The 15232-nt window shown below is 40.0% G+C and overlaps 1 protein-coding gene across 1 annotated transcript in view; it reads left to right on the forward strand.

Annotated features, from left to right (window-relative positions):
• Nucleotides 1-15232, forward strand: part of nbeal2 (neurobeachin-like 2) — a 239806-nt gene that overhangs the window by 183874 nt on the left and 40700 nt on the right. Inside the window, exons 33-37 of the mRNA XM_043687545.1 lie at nucleotides 4680-4837; nucleotides 6344-6468; nucleotides 8293-8365; nucleotides 9461-9618; nucleotides 12915-13048. Coding sequence (XP_043543480.1) covers nucleotides 4680-4837; nucleotides 6344-6468; nucleotides 8293-8365; nucleotides 9461-9618; nucleotides 12915-13048 — 648 coding nt within the window. The remainder of the gene's footprint in view (nucleotides 1-4679; nucleotides 4838-6343; nucleotides 6469-8292; nucleotides 8366-9460; nucleotides 9619-12914; nucleotides 13049-15232) is intronic.

The following is a 15232-nucleotide window of genomic DNA, read 5'->3' on the forward strand; positions in this document are numbered from 1 at the left end:
TTTGAGAAGAAAAGTTGACTTTGAATCCAAGGGCTCCCTCAACTGTCTGACTGTGGTATTTTTCTTAATCAAGTTGAGGTGTGTTTTAATCAGTAGTGATTGGCGGTTCTGATCAGCCATTAGTCCATCATTTTTGTGAAGCCACCATGTCGTTCAGAGTGAATTGAATGAACAGTGTCCTTTTGCATTTAGGAAATTGTATATTAATAGGTTTCAGATTCATTCCATGATTCTGGTCAACTAAATCATTCCGATCAACCAGAGATCTTGCAGCCAAACTAGTCTAAAATTTTGGTGTTTTCCTTGAAAAATACTAGTGTTTTTGAGCATTTGTTCTTCTCATAAGGGTAATACTTGAGATTTTTTTTCCCTTCTTTAGCTGCTCTAAGTAGATGATAATAAACCTTATCCATGAACTGCTAGTGTCCTTGTGGCAGTATTATGCTAGGAAGGGAATATTAAAATTTTGACCGAAAGATGTTGAAAGGACGGTTGTGGTGTTAGCTAAAAACAATTGGGAGAATGAGCAGAGCTGACACGAATGTGATGAGCTAAATTGTTGCCTCCTGTGCTGTAACCATATTATGATTCTACAAGATGCCGAAAGGTTCAGTGGATAATATAGGAGAGCATATGCGGAGCAGCATTAAGCACCTGAAAAGGAGGTGTCGACCTGGCAAAACACAAGAATACATGCTTGCTATACCATGCCATTGAATCAACATATAACAGATAGAGCAAAGCAATCACATAAACACAGATCGGAAACAACTGCCGCATCCAATTGTGAATGGTGATGGACAACTTCAGCAACTGACTGGAGGAGGCGATTCCATACATTCCATCCTTAATGGAGTGTAAAGCAACAAAGTACATAATGCAAAAGGTTGGAGCACTTGCCACCATCTTCAACCAGAAGTATCAAATGGATAATAAAAGCAAAATACTTTGGATGCTGGAAATTTGAAACAAGCAGAGAAAATGCTGGAGAAACTTAACAGATCTGGTAGTATGTGTGGAGAAAGAAACAGAGTTAATGTTTTAAGTCCAATATGACGCATATCCAGCACTGAAAGGGGTTGCAAGATGGTGATTTTTTTGTACTTTTGATGCAGTGCAAAAGACAAAATGGCTGATAATGGGGTGAGAGAGAATTGGGGATGCCAAATGGGGTAAATTAAGGTGTGGTTTTCATGACCAAGACCAAAGTTGACAGACACAAACATCGCAAGTCGATTCTGAGGGGAAAGGAAGATGTAGAAAACAACGGAAGCCAGGCATCGTGAGGTCAGGCTCTGAAGCAATGGAATTCAACATTGAGTCCTAGAGATTGTAAAGTGCTGAAGCAAAAATGAGGTAATGTTCCTCGAGTTTGTGTTATGCTTTGTTAGAATATTGAAACAGGCCCAGGCCAGAAATGGTCACATGACAGCAAGACAGTTTTTTGAAATGACAAACAACTGGAAGGTCAGGATTATTCCTATAGCTAGACAGAGCTATTCTGAAAAGTGGTCACCCAGTCTGCATTTGGTCTCTCCAATGTAAAGAAGTCTGCTTTGTGAACAGCAAATACAATAGACAAGACTGAATGAGTACAAGTAAAATTCACTTCACCTGAGAGTGTGTTTGGACAGGGAATAGGGAGGAAATGGATGGGCAAGTTTTCCAAATTCCACCATTGATAAGTAACATGAGGGAGTGAGGAAGTGCTAGATGTAATGGAGAAGTTGACTAGTGAGGCATGGAGGGAACAGTGCTGCAGAAGGCAAACCATCCCCCATCTCAGTGGTCTGAACGCTGTCTGGTTCTTCCTTGAAAAGATAGACCGATTTTTAATTAATAAGGGAATCGACGCTTGATGGGCCGAATCGCCTACTTCTGCTCATAGTCTTATGATGTAAAAACTTGCTTATTTTTATTCTTATCCATGAATTCCATTAGTACCTTTTTAATATTCTGCTCAGAAATAACAGGCCTTGTTAAGGAAATGCAATAATATCTCAACTGCAAATTTACAGATCTCCAAAAGACATTCACTTTATCATCCTCAATATCTAACTTCATTCAGGGCTTTTTATTGAAATCTTGCTTAATAGTAAAGGTATTTCACTGATTACTATATCAATATCTACAAGGTGATTAATCCTTGCTACCTTGGACAGAATCTTTACTCTTTTTACTGATTTCAAAGTGTTAACCTCACTTACTTTTGATGTGCAACCACTTGAATGAATTGGTGACTACAACTAAAGTTATTGATGATCAATACAGTGTTTTCTGATAAGTCTGTATCGTCCTCCTCGCCTTCTGTATCTTTCATGTCACATGTCGGCTCCAGAAACCCTGCTCTTCTTTTGGGCAATTAAATTTTGTTTTCTGAAGAAATAACAAAGTGGATTAATGAGGGCAGCGTGGCAGACATGATCTATATGGACTTCAAGGCGTGTGACAAGGTTCCCCCGGGACACTGGTTAGCAAAGTTAGATTTCATGGAATACAGAGACAACTAGCCATTTGGATACAGAACTGGCTCAAAGGTAAAAATCAGAGGGTGGTGGTGGAGGGTTGTTTTTCAGACTGGAAGCCTGTGACCAGTGGTGTGCTACAAGGATTGGTTATGGGTCCACTACTTTTGGTCATTTATAAATTATTTGGATGTGAACGTAAGAGGTATAGTTCGTAAGTTTGCAGATGACACCAAAATTGGAGTTGTAGTGGACAGTGAAGAAGGTTACTTCGGATTACAATGGGATTTTGATCAGATGGGCTAATGGGCTGAGGATTTAATTTAGATAAATGTGAGGTGCAACATTTTGGGAAAGCAAATCTTAGCAGGACTTATACACTTAATGGTAAGGTCCGAGGGAGTGGTGCTGAACAAAGAGACCTTGGAGTGCAGGTTCATGACTCCTTGAAAGTGGAGTCGCAGGTAGATAGGATAGTAAAGTGGCATTTGGTCTGCTTTCCTTTATTGGTCAGAGTATTGAATACAGGAGTTGGGAGGTCATGTTGCGGCTGTACAGGACATTGGTTAGGCCACTGTTGGAATATTGCATGCAGTTCTGGTCTCTTTCCTATTGGAAGGATGTTGTGAAACTTGAAAGGGTTCAGAAAAGATTTACAAGGATGTTGCCAGGGTTGGAGGATTTGAGCAATAGGGAGAGGCTGAGTAGGCTGGAACTGTTTTCCCTGGAGTGTCTGAGATGAGAGGTGACCTTATAGAGGTTTATAAAATCATGAGGGGCATGGAAAGGATAAATAGACTCCCCTTGGGTGGGGGAGTCCAGAACTAGAGGATATAGGTTTAGGGTGAGAGGGCAAAGATAAAAAAGAGACATAAGGGGCAACTTTTTCACGCAGAGGATGGTGCTTGTGTGGAATGAGCTGCCAGAGGAAGTGATGGAGGTAAGTACAATTGCAACATTTAAAAGGCATCTGGATGGGTATATGAATAGGAAGGGTTTGGAGGGATATGGCCTAGATGCTGGCAGGTGGGACTAGATTGGTTTGGGATATCTGGTTGGAATGGATGAGTTGGATCGAAGGTTCTGTTTCCATCTCTATGACTCTAAATGCATAATGATAGATTGAGTGACATCTGAAGTATCCATTAACTACACCTTGGTTATCCCTAAGTTCATTTTATTCAACTCCAATTCAAACCTTATGTCCGAAAGTACACCTAATTAGGCAATTATCCTCTGCTAACAATGTTAGATGACCTCCGAGTATATTTGTGAAGGCTAGAATGTTTTGGAGACTTCTATTACTTGCCCCTCAGCATTGATCTCTGCTCTATACAATTGCTCTACAGCTGGCTGGCTCCTATGACCATTTACAGAGCTGTTTCATTTAATTAACCTGTTTCTCTGGCAGGTGAAATCGGAACTGGCCCAGAGAGAGAGGGACGCAGCCCATTTTCCAAAGAAGCCTTACACATCTCAGTACTCTGGCAACTTCAAAAACCAAATTGATAAGAAAACAGCCCATGAGAACACTGATGTATTAGGACACTGATCTGGGGAAGGTGGGACTTAAACTTGAACCTCCTGGATCAGAGGAAGGGACACTACCACTGCACCACCAGAACCCTCCAAGCCATCTCAGCTTTTTTTTTGGTTATATTCTAATTAACCTAATCTCAGTTGCTATTTCACACTCTGAAAGCAGGTGGGACTTGAAACTAGGCTTCCTAGCGTAGAGGCAAGGACACCACTACTATGCCACAAGGTCCCCAAGTAATCTGTTTTTTTTAATATCCATAAGTACTCTTACACACAACTGAAAAGTATTTATCCAATCATCCATGGTATTTTTCATCTATTAACCACACCAATAAATTGCCCGTACTTTCCAATTGATTTGTTTACATGCAAGTCCCATTAAGGGCAATGAAGAGCATCGAAGTTGAGAGATAGAGGTGAGGTGCAGGCTAAATCAAAATGGACACGATTTAATGAACTAATCTGTACCATGCACCTGTTTACTGCCTCCAACTACTAGGAATTTAACATCCATCAAGAGAAGCTATTAAATACTGAATAGCATGCTATGTTTGAGGTCTGAGGGAAAGGAAAGGGCTTATTGGGCAAGACGGTATGCTCCTTTTATTAAAAATGACCTAGAGTTAATGAAAATATTAAAGTTGTCATTCTCCTATCTGTTCCATCTCCCTCAAGGAGTTGATGCTGGAGCCATACATGAAGCGTGTGAGATTTGAGAATGCTCGATACAGCAATATCCTCAAACAGATCAACAGTCATCACAACACAGTGCTTCGGCAGTGGCAATCATTAAGACGTCTCTTTACTTGCCCACGTGGGGCCTGGGCCGAATGGTAGGTGACAGCTTTTTAAAAAAAAATCAACAATTCAGTATTGAGTTTGGACATTATTGGAAAAAAATGGTTTTTTTTTCCAGCAATCCAAAAGCTTAGCAGTCCCTTTTCCTGACACCTGACCTTTTAAAAGCTGAATATTCATTGTGTTCATCCAGGTCTCAGAATTACTGGACTAATACTATAACCACAAGGGGGTAGTAATTTCAATCAACCTGTTACAATATCTTATGAATGTTGGGGCAGGTGAGATTTGAATCCTAATCTTCTGAACCAGACACTACAACCACATCACAAGGGCCCTGCCATTTAGATGGTTTGGTGCACTGGAACTAACCTTTTCTAGCTCTTACTGACAGAATTAAAGTCCTTCCATGTTTGCTGGTTATTACAGATAATGGCACTAAATTGGCAATCTTAATCACTAACTGACTGTAGGAAACTGACAAATTGTTACATTGGCCTGGAGGCTTTTGGACTGAGACATATTGGAATTGGGAGAAAGATTTGTATTGATTTGTTCATTCTGCAAGTGAACCGGGATTGCTTGGTGGTTTAAAATCATGTCATTCTCTGACATTAATATCTCTTGCATTGCTGTGCATCCTTGGTTAATATTAAAATCACATCAGTATATGCTATCAAGATATCCCGAGTGATTTACATATCATGAAGTTCTTTTGAATTTACTGCTGTAATGGAGGAAACTGAAAAGCCAAGAAGGCTGCACATGTCAATGAAAAGCAACATCAAATTATTTTGCATTTTGGTAGAGGGGAAATTATTGACCACAGCAATAGATGAACTCCCACAACACTAGATGAACTCCTTGTTTCTCATTGAATATCACTACACCATCTTTTATATCCATCCGAGACAGCAGACAGCACCTTGTTTTGACTTTTCATCTAAAAGGCAACACTTTCTACAGTGCAATATTTGATCAGTCCTGCTGTGGAGTATCAGCCTGAATTCACATGATTCACATGAGTTGGAACATTTCTGTGTTCAAGTTTTAACTCCCAACCATTTGACTTGGCTGTCATGAATGAATGATAATCTAAAGTATTTATTTAATCCTAAAGTAGCAACATTACCGTTTACTCTGCATTTAATTTAATGTTACCATAGTCCTACGAGACCATAAGGCTGCTCTTTAATTAGAGAGAGAGAGACAAACAATTGGTGGTGATTCAACCTGAAGTCACCATGCCTCAGGCTGGGCGAGAGATTGAGAAGTAGAGTTCATGGTAACCCCAGTAAGTGTGGGAATTGAACCGTCACTGTTAGTGTCATTTTGCATCACAAACCAGCCATCCATTCAAAAGTGCTAACAGGGCCCTGACGGGGAGTATCAATCAGTGAGAGTCTGCATTGGAAAGGTTGGCATCAAGGTTAGTGTATTCAGCTCCAATGATATTTCTGATTTCTTGACAATTGTTTTAGGATGATATGCATATAGGTTACTGTTTCCCACAGCTGATTCAACTTCTTCTTACTCTATAGCAATCTGACTGAAATTAAATGGAAACTATCAAGTGTGGAGACCTACTCAAGGATGAGGCTCAAATTGGTTCCAAACTACAATTTCAGCACACATGCAGAAGCTAGTGCCTTGCGGGATAACCTTGGTAAACAAATATGTACTTATCTTTAGGCTAGTGTTAAAGAAAAAGAGAAACTTGCATTTTACGAAACTGTTCAAAATCTTAGTATTTCCAAATAGATTTAAATCGATTAGAAAAGTTGTGTTTCTAATGTAGGAAACTCTCTGTCAATTTTAGTCAGCTTATTCCCAACTTTTAAGGGTATGTTCAGACCACAAAACTGTTCGAGCTATTTATCCTCATTATTCCTCTTCATCCTGATCCGCTGGGGTTTCTTCAGAAATATAGAGAAAAGAATAATTTTAACCATGAAGCTATCAGATCGTCGTTTCATTCATCTGTAATGAAAGGAAACCTGCTGTGATTATAGCTTGTGTTTGAATGTGATTTTTATTCAACACCGCTGTGCTCAGCTCTTTGTTGTCCACTGAAATGACCATCCAAACCCATCATTATTTCAAACTGCAACAAAGATTTCTAATGACGTGTAAGAGCACCTTTGTCATATACACTGTTGCAGTTTAAGAAAGCCCAGCATCTCCCTGAGGACAACTGGGAATGAGTGAGAAACATCGGCTGTGTCAGAAATGCCCATAAACAAGAACTAATCCAAATAAATCATCTATTTTAATTGGTGCATGTTACAAGCATGTAACAGCAGAAAGGATCCAAAACTGACTAATACTTGAAGATCGTATGAGGAAAGAGGAAAGACTGAGACACTTGGGGCTGTTTTCATTAGAGAAAAGAAGGTTTAGGGGTGACTTGATTGAGGTGTACAAGATGATTAGGGGGTTAGATAGGGTTGACAGTGTGAATCTTTTCCCGCGTATGGAGTCGGGTATTACAAGGGGGCATAGCTTTAAATTAAGGGGGGGTAGATATAGGACTGAAGTTAGGGGTAGGGTCTTCACTCAGCGAGTCGTAAGTTCATGGAATGCCCTGCCAATAGCAGTGGTGGACTCTCCCTCTTTATGGGCATTTAAGCGGGCATTGGATAGGTATATGGAGGATAGTGGGTTAGTATAGGTTAGGTGGGCTTGGATCGGCGCAACATCGAGGGCCAAAAGGCCTGTACTGCGCTGTATTCTTCTAAGATTCTAAGATTCTAAGCAGTGGACCCAACACCGACCCTTGCGGTACACCACTAGTAACTGGATTCCAAGATGAACATTTCCCATCAAACACAACCCTCTGTCTTCTTTCAGCAAGCCAATTACTGATCCAAACTGCTATATCTCCTACAATCCCATTCCTCCGCATTTTATAGAATAGCCTACTGTGGAGAAACTTATCGAACGCCTTGCTGAAATCCATATACACCACATCAACATGGGGAAAATGCTGAGGTGGAAGTTTGGAACTGGGGTGAGGTGGGGGAAGGGGAAATGAGGAAACTGGTGAAGTCCACATTGATGCCCTGGGGTTGAAGTATTCTGAGGCGGAAGATGAGACATTCTTCCTCCAGGCGTCGGGTGGTGAGGGAGTGGCGGTGAAGGAGGCCCAGGACCTCTATGTCCTTGGCAGAGTGGGAGGGGGAGTTGAAATCTTGGGCGACAGGGTGGTGTGCTTGATTGGTGCAGGTGTCCCAGAGATGTTCCCCAAAGCGCTCTGCGAGGAGGCGTCCAGTCGCCCCAATATAGAGGAAACCACATCGGGAGCAACGATATTTAAAGATGACTTAGCCAAGTGCTAGCCTCTAGCTTACTGTCCGCAATGATGCGGTGATTGTTAACAACAGCACGCCACTATTACTCGTTGTAATATGCAGTGCACTTTGAACAGTTAAAATATTTAGCAGATTCTCATGGTGATGTTTGAATTATCTAATTTGTACTATGAGCATAGAAATGGAAGATGCAATTATAAAAGTAACCCAGCTGAAGTTTGGAAAAAACTTTTTCTTCTCATACAGAAGCAGGTAGAATAGTCAATGTCTGTTACATAACAAAAAAAACAGAACAAGCTGAAATCTGAGTTAGACCAAAATGAGTCAAACATTGTGGAAGTTGATGCCTCCAAAGTAATTTCAAAAAATTAAAAGTAGGGCACAATTTACATTTTGACTTTTCTGATCTCAGAACTTCCTACGATACTTAACAACCCAATGAGACATTGTGGTCAAAATTGTAATGCAGGAAAGGTGACAGCTAATTAGACAAGGCCCAGATTCTTTTCTATTCATTCATGAAATATGGGCATGGCTGTCTGGGTCAGCATTTATTTCCCATCCCTAATTCTGGCTTGAACTGACGCCTTATTAGGGCCACTTTAGAGGGCAATTAAGAATCAACCACATTGCTGTGGGTCTGCAGTCACATGTAGGCCAGATGTCTGCCTCGGCTTCTAAATTTAAATTGCCATTTCACTGCTGTTATTGTTTTCTGTTTTGGGCAGGCACAATGGTTAGCACTTCTTCCTCACAGTGCCAGGGACCCAGGTTTGATTCCAGCCTTGGATGAGTGTCTGTGCGGAGTTTGCATATTCTCCCCATATCTGCATGGGTTTCTGTTGGGTGCCCTGGTCTCCACCCACAGTCCCAAGTTAGGTGGATTAGTGATGCTAAAATTGCCCTGTCATGTCCAGAGATGTGCAGATTAGGTGGGTTAGGCATGGTAAATGTAGGGTTACAGGGGTAGATTGGGGGACTGGGTCTGAGTGGGATGCTCTTCAGAGGGTCAGTGTGACTCATTGGGCCAAATGTCCTCTTTCCTCCCTGTTAGGATTCTGTGATTTTATATCACTTCACATAATGTTGATGCATTTTCATACCAATGTATCCAGTCTTGTTGAGTTCCAGTCTCTAAACATCTGTCATGCATGGTATTCTTTTGCACAGCCAACATCAAAAGAGTGCAAAATCTAAATGCAATTGATATAATCTAACCTTGGCACCAGACTGTTTGTGACTATGCATACTGGAGACATTTAACATTGTTTTTTTGTACAATGAATTATTTGCTAATGAAATGGATTAGTTTATTAGTTCTTGTTCACTAAGCAATCATTTTTGCAGAGTTGAATCTGAGGAGCCCAGTCAGAAGGAGAAATTGGTGATCTCAGAGGAGTGTGAGTTGATCACAACTGTTGCAGTGATCCCTGGGCGCCTGGAAATCACCACACAGCATATGTATTTCTATGATGGCAGTATTGAAAAAGAAGAGACAGAGGAAGGTGAGATTCCTGAAACTCCTTTGCTGCTTTGTTACTGTCCTAACAAGACCTTTGTATCCCAAGCTGGCAATTTAATGAAGTAATGCTGCACCTGAACCAAGCTTTTATTAAGGAGGCAGTTTGACATAACTGCACAAGCCCATTCCACCATTCAATTCAACCTAAACTGATCAGGACCTCAACCAAATCTCAATATCATTTTCAACCTTGATTCTTGATTGATTGAACCCTTCAATCTTCTAAACTCAAAGAAATACCAGCCCAAAGTTTGCATCTTATCCTCAGTAAGTAACCATTTAAAGCCATGGTCAAATTCTCATAAACCACCCTTTAAGCCTTGCCCACCCATCTGTGGATGTTGTGTTCAAAACTGAATATAGTCCTCCAGATGGAGACTGGCTCAGACATTGCACAACTGAAGCAATACTTCCTCCCTCTGGCTTTTCAAGCCCCTTGTGAAAAGGCCAATATCCCATTTGTTTTCTTGTTCACTTTTTGGCACTGCCACAGGTTTTAGTAATTTGAACACTCAACTCTGTTTCCTCATTTGCAGTTTCTAGTTCCTCACGATGAAGAAAATGTTCCATTTTGTCTTTCTTAAATCTAAACCTCATGATGTAACTCTTTCCAAACTAAAATCCATCTGTTAGATTTTTGCTCATTGTGTCTATCTCCCTTTGTAATGTTTCTGTTCAGATCCACACAGTGCAGCTCCAACAACACTGAAGAAGCTTAGGCAACATCCAGAGCAAAGCAGCTGGCTTGATTGGCACTAGATCCACAAACCCCCTCCACCACTGACTGTCAGTAGCAGCAGCAGCAGTGTATTACTATCTACAAGATACAGAAATTCTCCAACGCACCTCAGACAACACCTTTCAAATACACAGCCACTTCCGTCTGGAAGGACAAGGACAGCAGATGAATGGGAACTTGCAAATTCCCCTCTAAGTTACTTGCCATCCAAACCTGGAAATATATTGCTGTTTCCTTATCACAAATCTTGAAACTCCCTTCCTAATGGCCTTGTGGGTCTACCTACAGCAAATGGATTACATCAGATGAAGAAGGCAGCTGACCACTACCTTCTCAAGGGCAATTAAGGATGGGCAATAAAAATTGGCCCACCCAGAAATGCCAGCATCCAGTGAATGAATAAAAAAGAAAATGTGACATGATTCCCAACTTAGTGTCACCTGCAAACTTGGATAAACAACTGTCTCATCACTGAGAATTTGGTGTAGGTTCCAGAGGAGACCACTTATCCCATGCCACTAATCAGAATGCATCCCATTACCATTGCTGTTTATATCCTATTACCCAACCACAAGTTTACATTTTATTTTACTAAATAATCTCTCATATGGAGCTTTGTAAAATGCCTGATATCCATAATGATGATATGCATAGAAATTCACATTTCCATTATGTCACTGGCCTCCCCAGAAATTGCGCTTGATAAATCAGACATGACCTATTCTTCACAAGTTTCTATACATTTCTTTTAATCAGTTGATGCTTGTTAAAATGTTCAGTCTCTCTGTTACTGGATTCTAGTAACTTCCCCAGTATAGTCAGTTAGTAACACTCTCACCTCTGAGTCAGAAGCTACTAGGCTCAATTCCGTGAAAGTATTTATTTCTTTTATTAAATTGCTCTCCATAGTGTTTTCTCACTGCCTCCTTTCTTAACTTATAAATGTAATTTCAATACTTTCCAATCCAAACCAGCAACTCCTAAGTCTGGAGAGTCAAACTCAGCACTGCTGATTGAGTTTTCTGTAAATTAGGAACAATAAGGAGCAGAGGGGTATGTTTCTATTGGAGTACAGGAATGCTGATATTTAAAGTGTTTAAACTCATTGTGGAATTTATCTTTTCAGGAAATTATTGAATTTAATCCCAAATTTAGAAGACCTATTCACTGAGCATGGCTTGATAGGCAACAACAATTAAATATTTCCATCTGCTAGAACCTTGTCACGTTTCTGATCTCATGTTTAAATCAGCCACCTAGCAAAATAAAAGGACTTGCAATTATATTTATGTAAAATCTGCCATGACCTTAGGATTTCTCAGAACAGTTCACTGCCTGTGTAGAACTGTGACATTTTCTTCATTCATTCATGGGATGTAGGCATCGCTAGCTGGGCCAGCACTTACTGTTCATCTCTAATTTACAGAAGGCAGTTAAGAGTCACTGGTTGCTGCATGTCCTGCAATACAACAATGTATCCTCAAAGCCATAATGTGTAGAATTCACTACGGGCAGAATTTGGCCAGGGCACCAACAACTTGCATTGAAAAGGAACCTTTATAGCAAACTGTCCCAAATATTTGATTACGATTAGGAATCGTAGTCAAATAATGAGTCACATGAATAAATATTAGCACAAGTGACCAAATACTTAGTAAAAGCAGCTTAAAAGGATGAGAAAGGGAAATAGAGAGGTTTAGAAAAGGTATTGCTGATTTTGAACCTTGACCCCTGGGAGTGGGACAGTGAAAATTAGGTTTGGGTAAGTACCAGAATTGGAGGAGTACAGAAATCATAGCTGGCTGTCAAGTTAGGGCAGGCACCAGATTTATGGATGGTTCAAAGTTTACAAAGAATGGTAAGTGGGAATGTACCCAGGTTGATGACTCTGCTGTTTTTCATAATAGTGTCGTTTTTTTAAGTCACCTTAAGAGTGCAGACTGAAGTCTCTGATGGTGCAAGCCTTCATTATGAACTGCAGTATTAAAGTGGATTATGCGCCTAGTTCTCTGGAATGGGATATAATCCCACAATTGTCCAAGTCATATGTCAGGCTATTAACAGTGAGCCACAGCAGGTATTGTAACAACTTTCATTTACACATCACCTTTAATATTGCACAACACCCAAAAATATTTCCAGCAAAAAGATTTGATGCAGTGCCACATGATAGAATGATAAGGCAGATGACCAAACGTTTGGTTAAAGAGGTCAGTTTTGAGGGTTGAGCAGATTTCACAACATGGGGAAAACATCACTAACACTTCTGGTTCCTGAACACTCGCCAGAAAATGTGCATCAATTGCTACCAAGTTATGATGGGTTGAGGATCAGTTATGGTGTCCCTACAATGTCATAGTGCACCAACAATTGACTACCAAGCTCACTATTAATGAAGAATGGTCAATTTGACAAGGTATAAAAGAATTACGTGTGGAATTGTACTTTGGTTGAATTGTGGCCTTTGGGGAGGGGCAAGCATGGTGGAGTTGGGGTGTGACGAGAATAAGATAATCTGAACTATGGTCCATTTGTTTCAGGAATTGGCTATGATTTCAAGCGTCCCCTGTCTCATCTTGGAGAGATGCACCTCAGACGCTATAACTTGAGGAGATCTGCGTTGGAGTTCTTCTTTATCGACCAATCAAACTACTTTATCAACTTCAAAAAAAAGGTAGTATTGTTAGGTTCTTTTTTTCCTGAGATTCTTACATATTTGATGCAACTGCATCATGCCAACTTTTGTGAACAAGCAAACTTTTATTAAGCACTGTACAATACAAGCTTTGGCAAAACTCTGAAACCTCTTCATGGTTGTGAAGCATGTCCAGGGATGGGGGTCTCTGAATAAAGGAAACAGTCCTTCCTTTATACAAAATCTTTACACCATGGTTAGTAATGCTCGCAAGACAACCCCCAGTCACTCCCTCACAGTCTACTCAAGATACAATGCAGAGACCTAATCATCTCCAGAAAAAATATAATATAAATCAACACTTAATGGCCAGTTCTAAAGTGAATTGTATTTTTTTTAAACTACAGGGAATAGTCAGAATCCCAACTATAAATTTCTTATTGATTACTGAATAGGGGATGAAAATGTAAATAGGCTTTTTAATAACAAGGAAATGGCCATGGAAATGGCTCTGAAAAATAAAAGATGATAATGTAATTTCTTACAATCTATCTGGAGATCAGAAGCATCCCACCCTAGCCTCGGGACATCCAATTTCCTGCAGGTCAGCAGAGCAAGTTAACTCGTTAATATCACAGTACTTCTGTTTTTTTGAAGCAGGTCCTCCATTACAATGAGATTTATAGTTGCCAATCAAGAAGGGAAGGAGGCAGAAAACAGGAAGGTCAGTTAACTTGAGATGTGCCGTCAGGAAAGTGTTAGAATCCATAATTGAAAAGGTTATGGCTGCGCACTTAAAAAAGCTTAAGGTAATTAGGAAGAGTCAGCATTTCCCTTTTGATGAGTAATATGGGCTGTGGATAAAGGTGATCATGTACTTTGGTTTTGCAAAGGCATTTGACAGAGTGCCATAAAAAATAGCTATGGAACAAAATAGAAGCTCATGGTACAGGTAATAATGTACTAACACAAATAAAAGACTGGCTGACTAACTAAAAACAAAGTTTATATAAATTGGCCTTTTTCTGATTGGCAGGATGTAACAGATGGCATCTCGCAGAGGCCAGGGTCCTCGACTTTTTACAATATATTTTAGTGACTTAGATGAAGGGTGCCAAGGCATGATAGCTATGTTTGACACAAAGATAGGAAACTCTGTTGTGAAAAGAATATAAGGAAGTTGCAGACAGATGAAGATAAGTTGAGTGAGTGGTAGCTACTTCACTTCGGCATGAAGCATACAAAAGCAAAGTCTTTCTTAAACAACAAATAACTGCAGAATTCTGAGTTAGAGAGGGATCCAGGAGTTGAGTACATGAGTCACAAAACGTTAGTATACAGGTGCAGCATGTAACCAAGGTGGTCAAATGGGACGCCATCCTTGACTACAAAAGGAATGGAATATGTTATGCTTCAGTTATGCAAGGTCTTGGTGAGACTACACCTGGAATGTTGTCTAGTTATGGTCTTAATAGGAAAGATGTAAATCTGTTGAAGGTAGTTCAGAGGAGATTTACTAAATTAATACTTGGATTTGTTTTCACTGGAATTTGGAAGAGTGAGAGGTGATTTGGTTGAAGTATAAAAAATCCTAAGTAGTCTTCAAAAGGTGGCAGTAGAAATTGTTTCCGCTTGCTGGTTAATCCAAAATAGGTGACACCTTTTTATTCCATGTGTTACCCTTGGGACAGAGATGAGGGCATTCATCTCAGTGGGTTGAGACACTTTGGAACTTAAATGGATGTTAAGCTAATAGGCCTGTGATTTCCTGCTCTCTGTCTCCTTCCACTCACCTTTTTGGATAAAAGAGTTACATTACTTATCTTTCATTCTGTTGGAAACTTCCCTGAATCAAGGGACTGGTTAGAAGATTAGAACCAACACATCAACTATCTCACTAGTTGCTCCATTCACTGCCTAGGCTGATCTTTGTCAGAATTATCAGATCATAGCTCCAACAAATTACTCCGTGCTATCAACCAATGGTAATGCTGGAAAAATCAGATACCAGAATGAAACGTGGCCTTCCAGATCACATGTTTAAGTTTTGAAATTGATCAACATGGCAGTTAGTCATTGAAACATATTCAAATAAGGTTTCAGATGATCTTTGACAAAACAATGTAAGTTAATTGCATAAAAGAGAAAAGGAATAAACAATGTTATCAGTATGAAATAGTCAGAAAGATTTTGAACACATGCAGTGAAATAAAGTTACAACCT

Source organism: Chiloscyllium plagiosum, chromosome 4 (assembly GCF_004010195.1).
Source record: "Chiloscyllium plagiosum isolate BGI_BamShark_2017 chromosome 4, ASM401019v2, whole genome shotgun sequence".
Taxonomy (NCBI): domain Eukaryota; kingdom Metazoa; phylum Chordata; class Chondrichthyes; order Orectolobiformes; family Hemiscylliidae; genus Chiloscyllium; species Chiloscyllium plagiosum.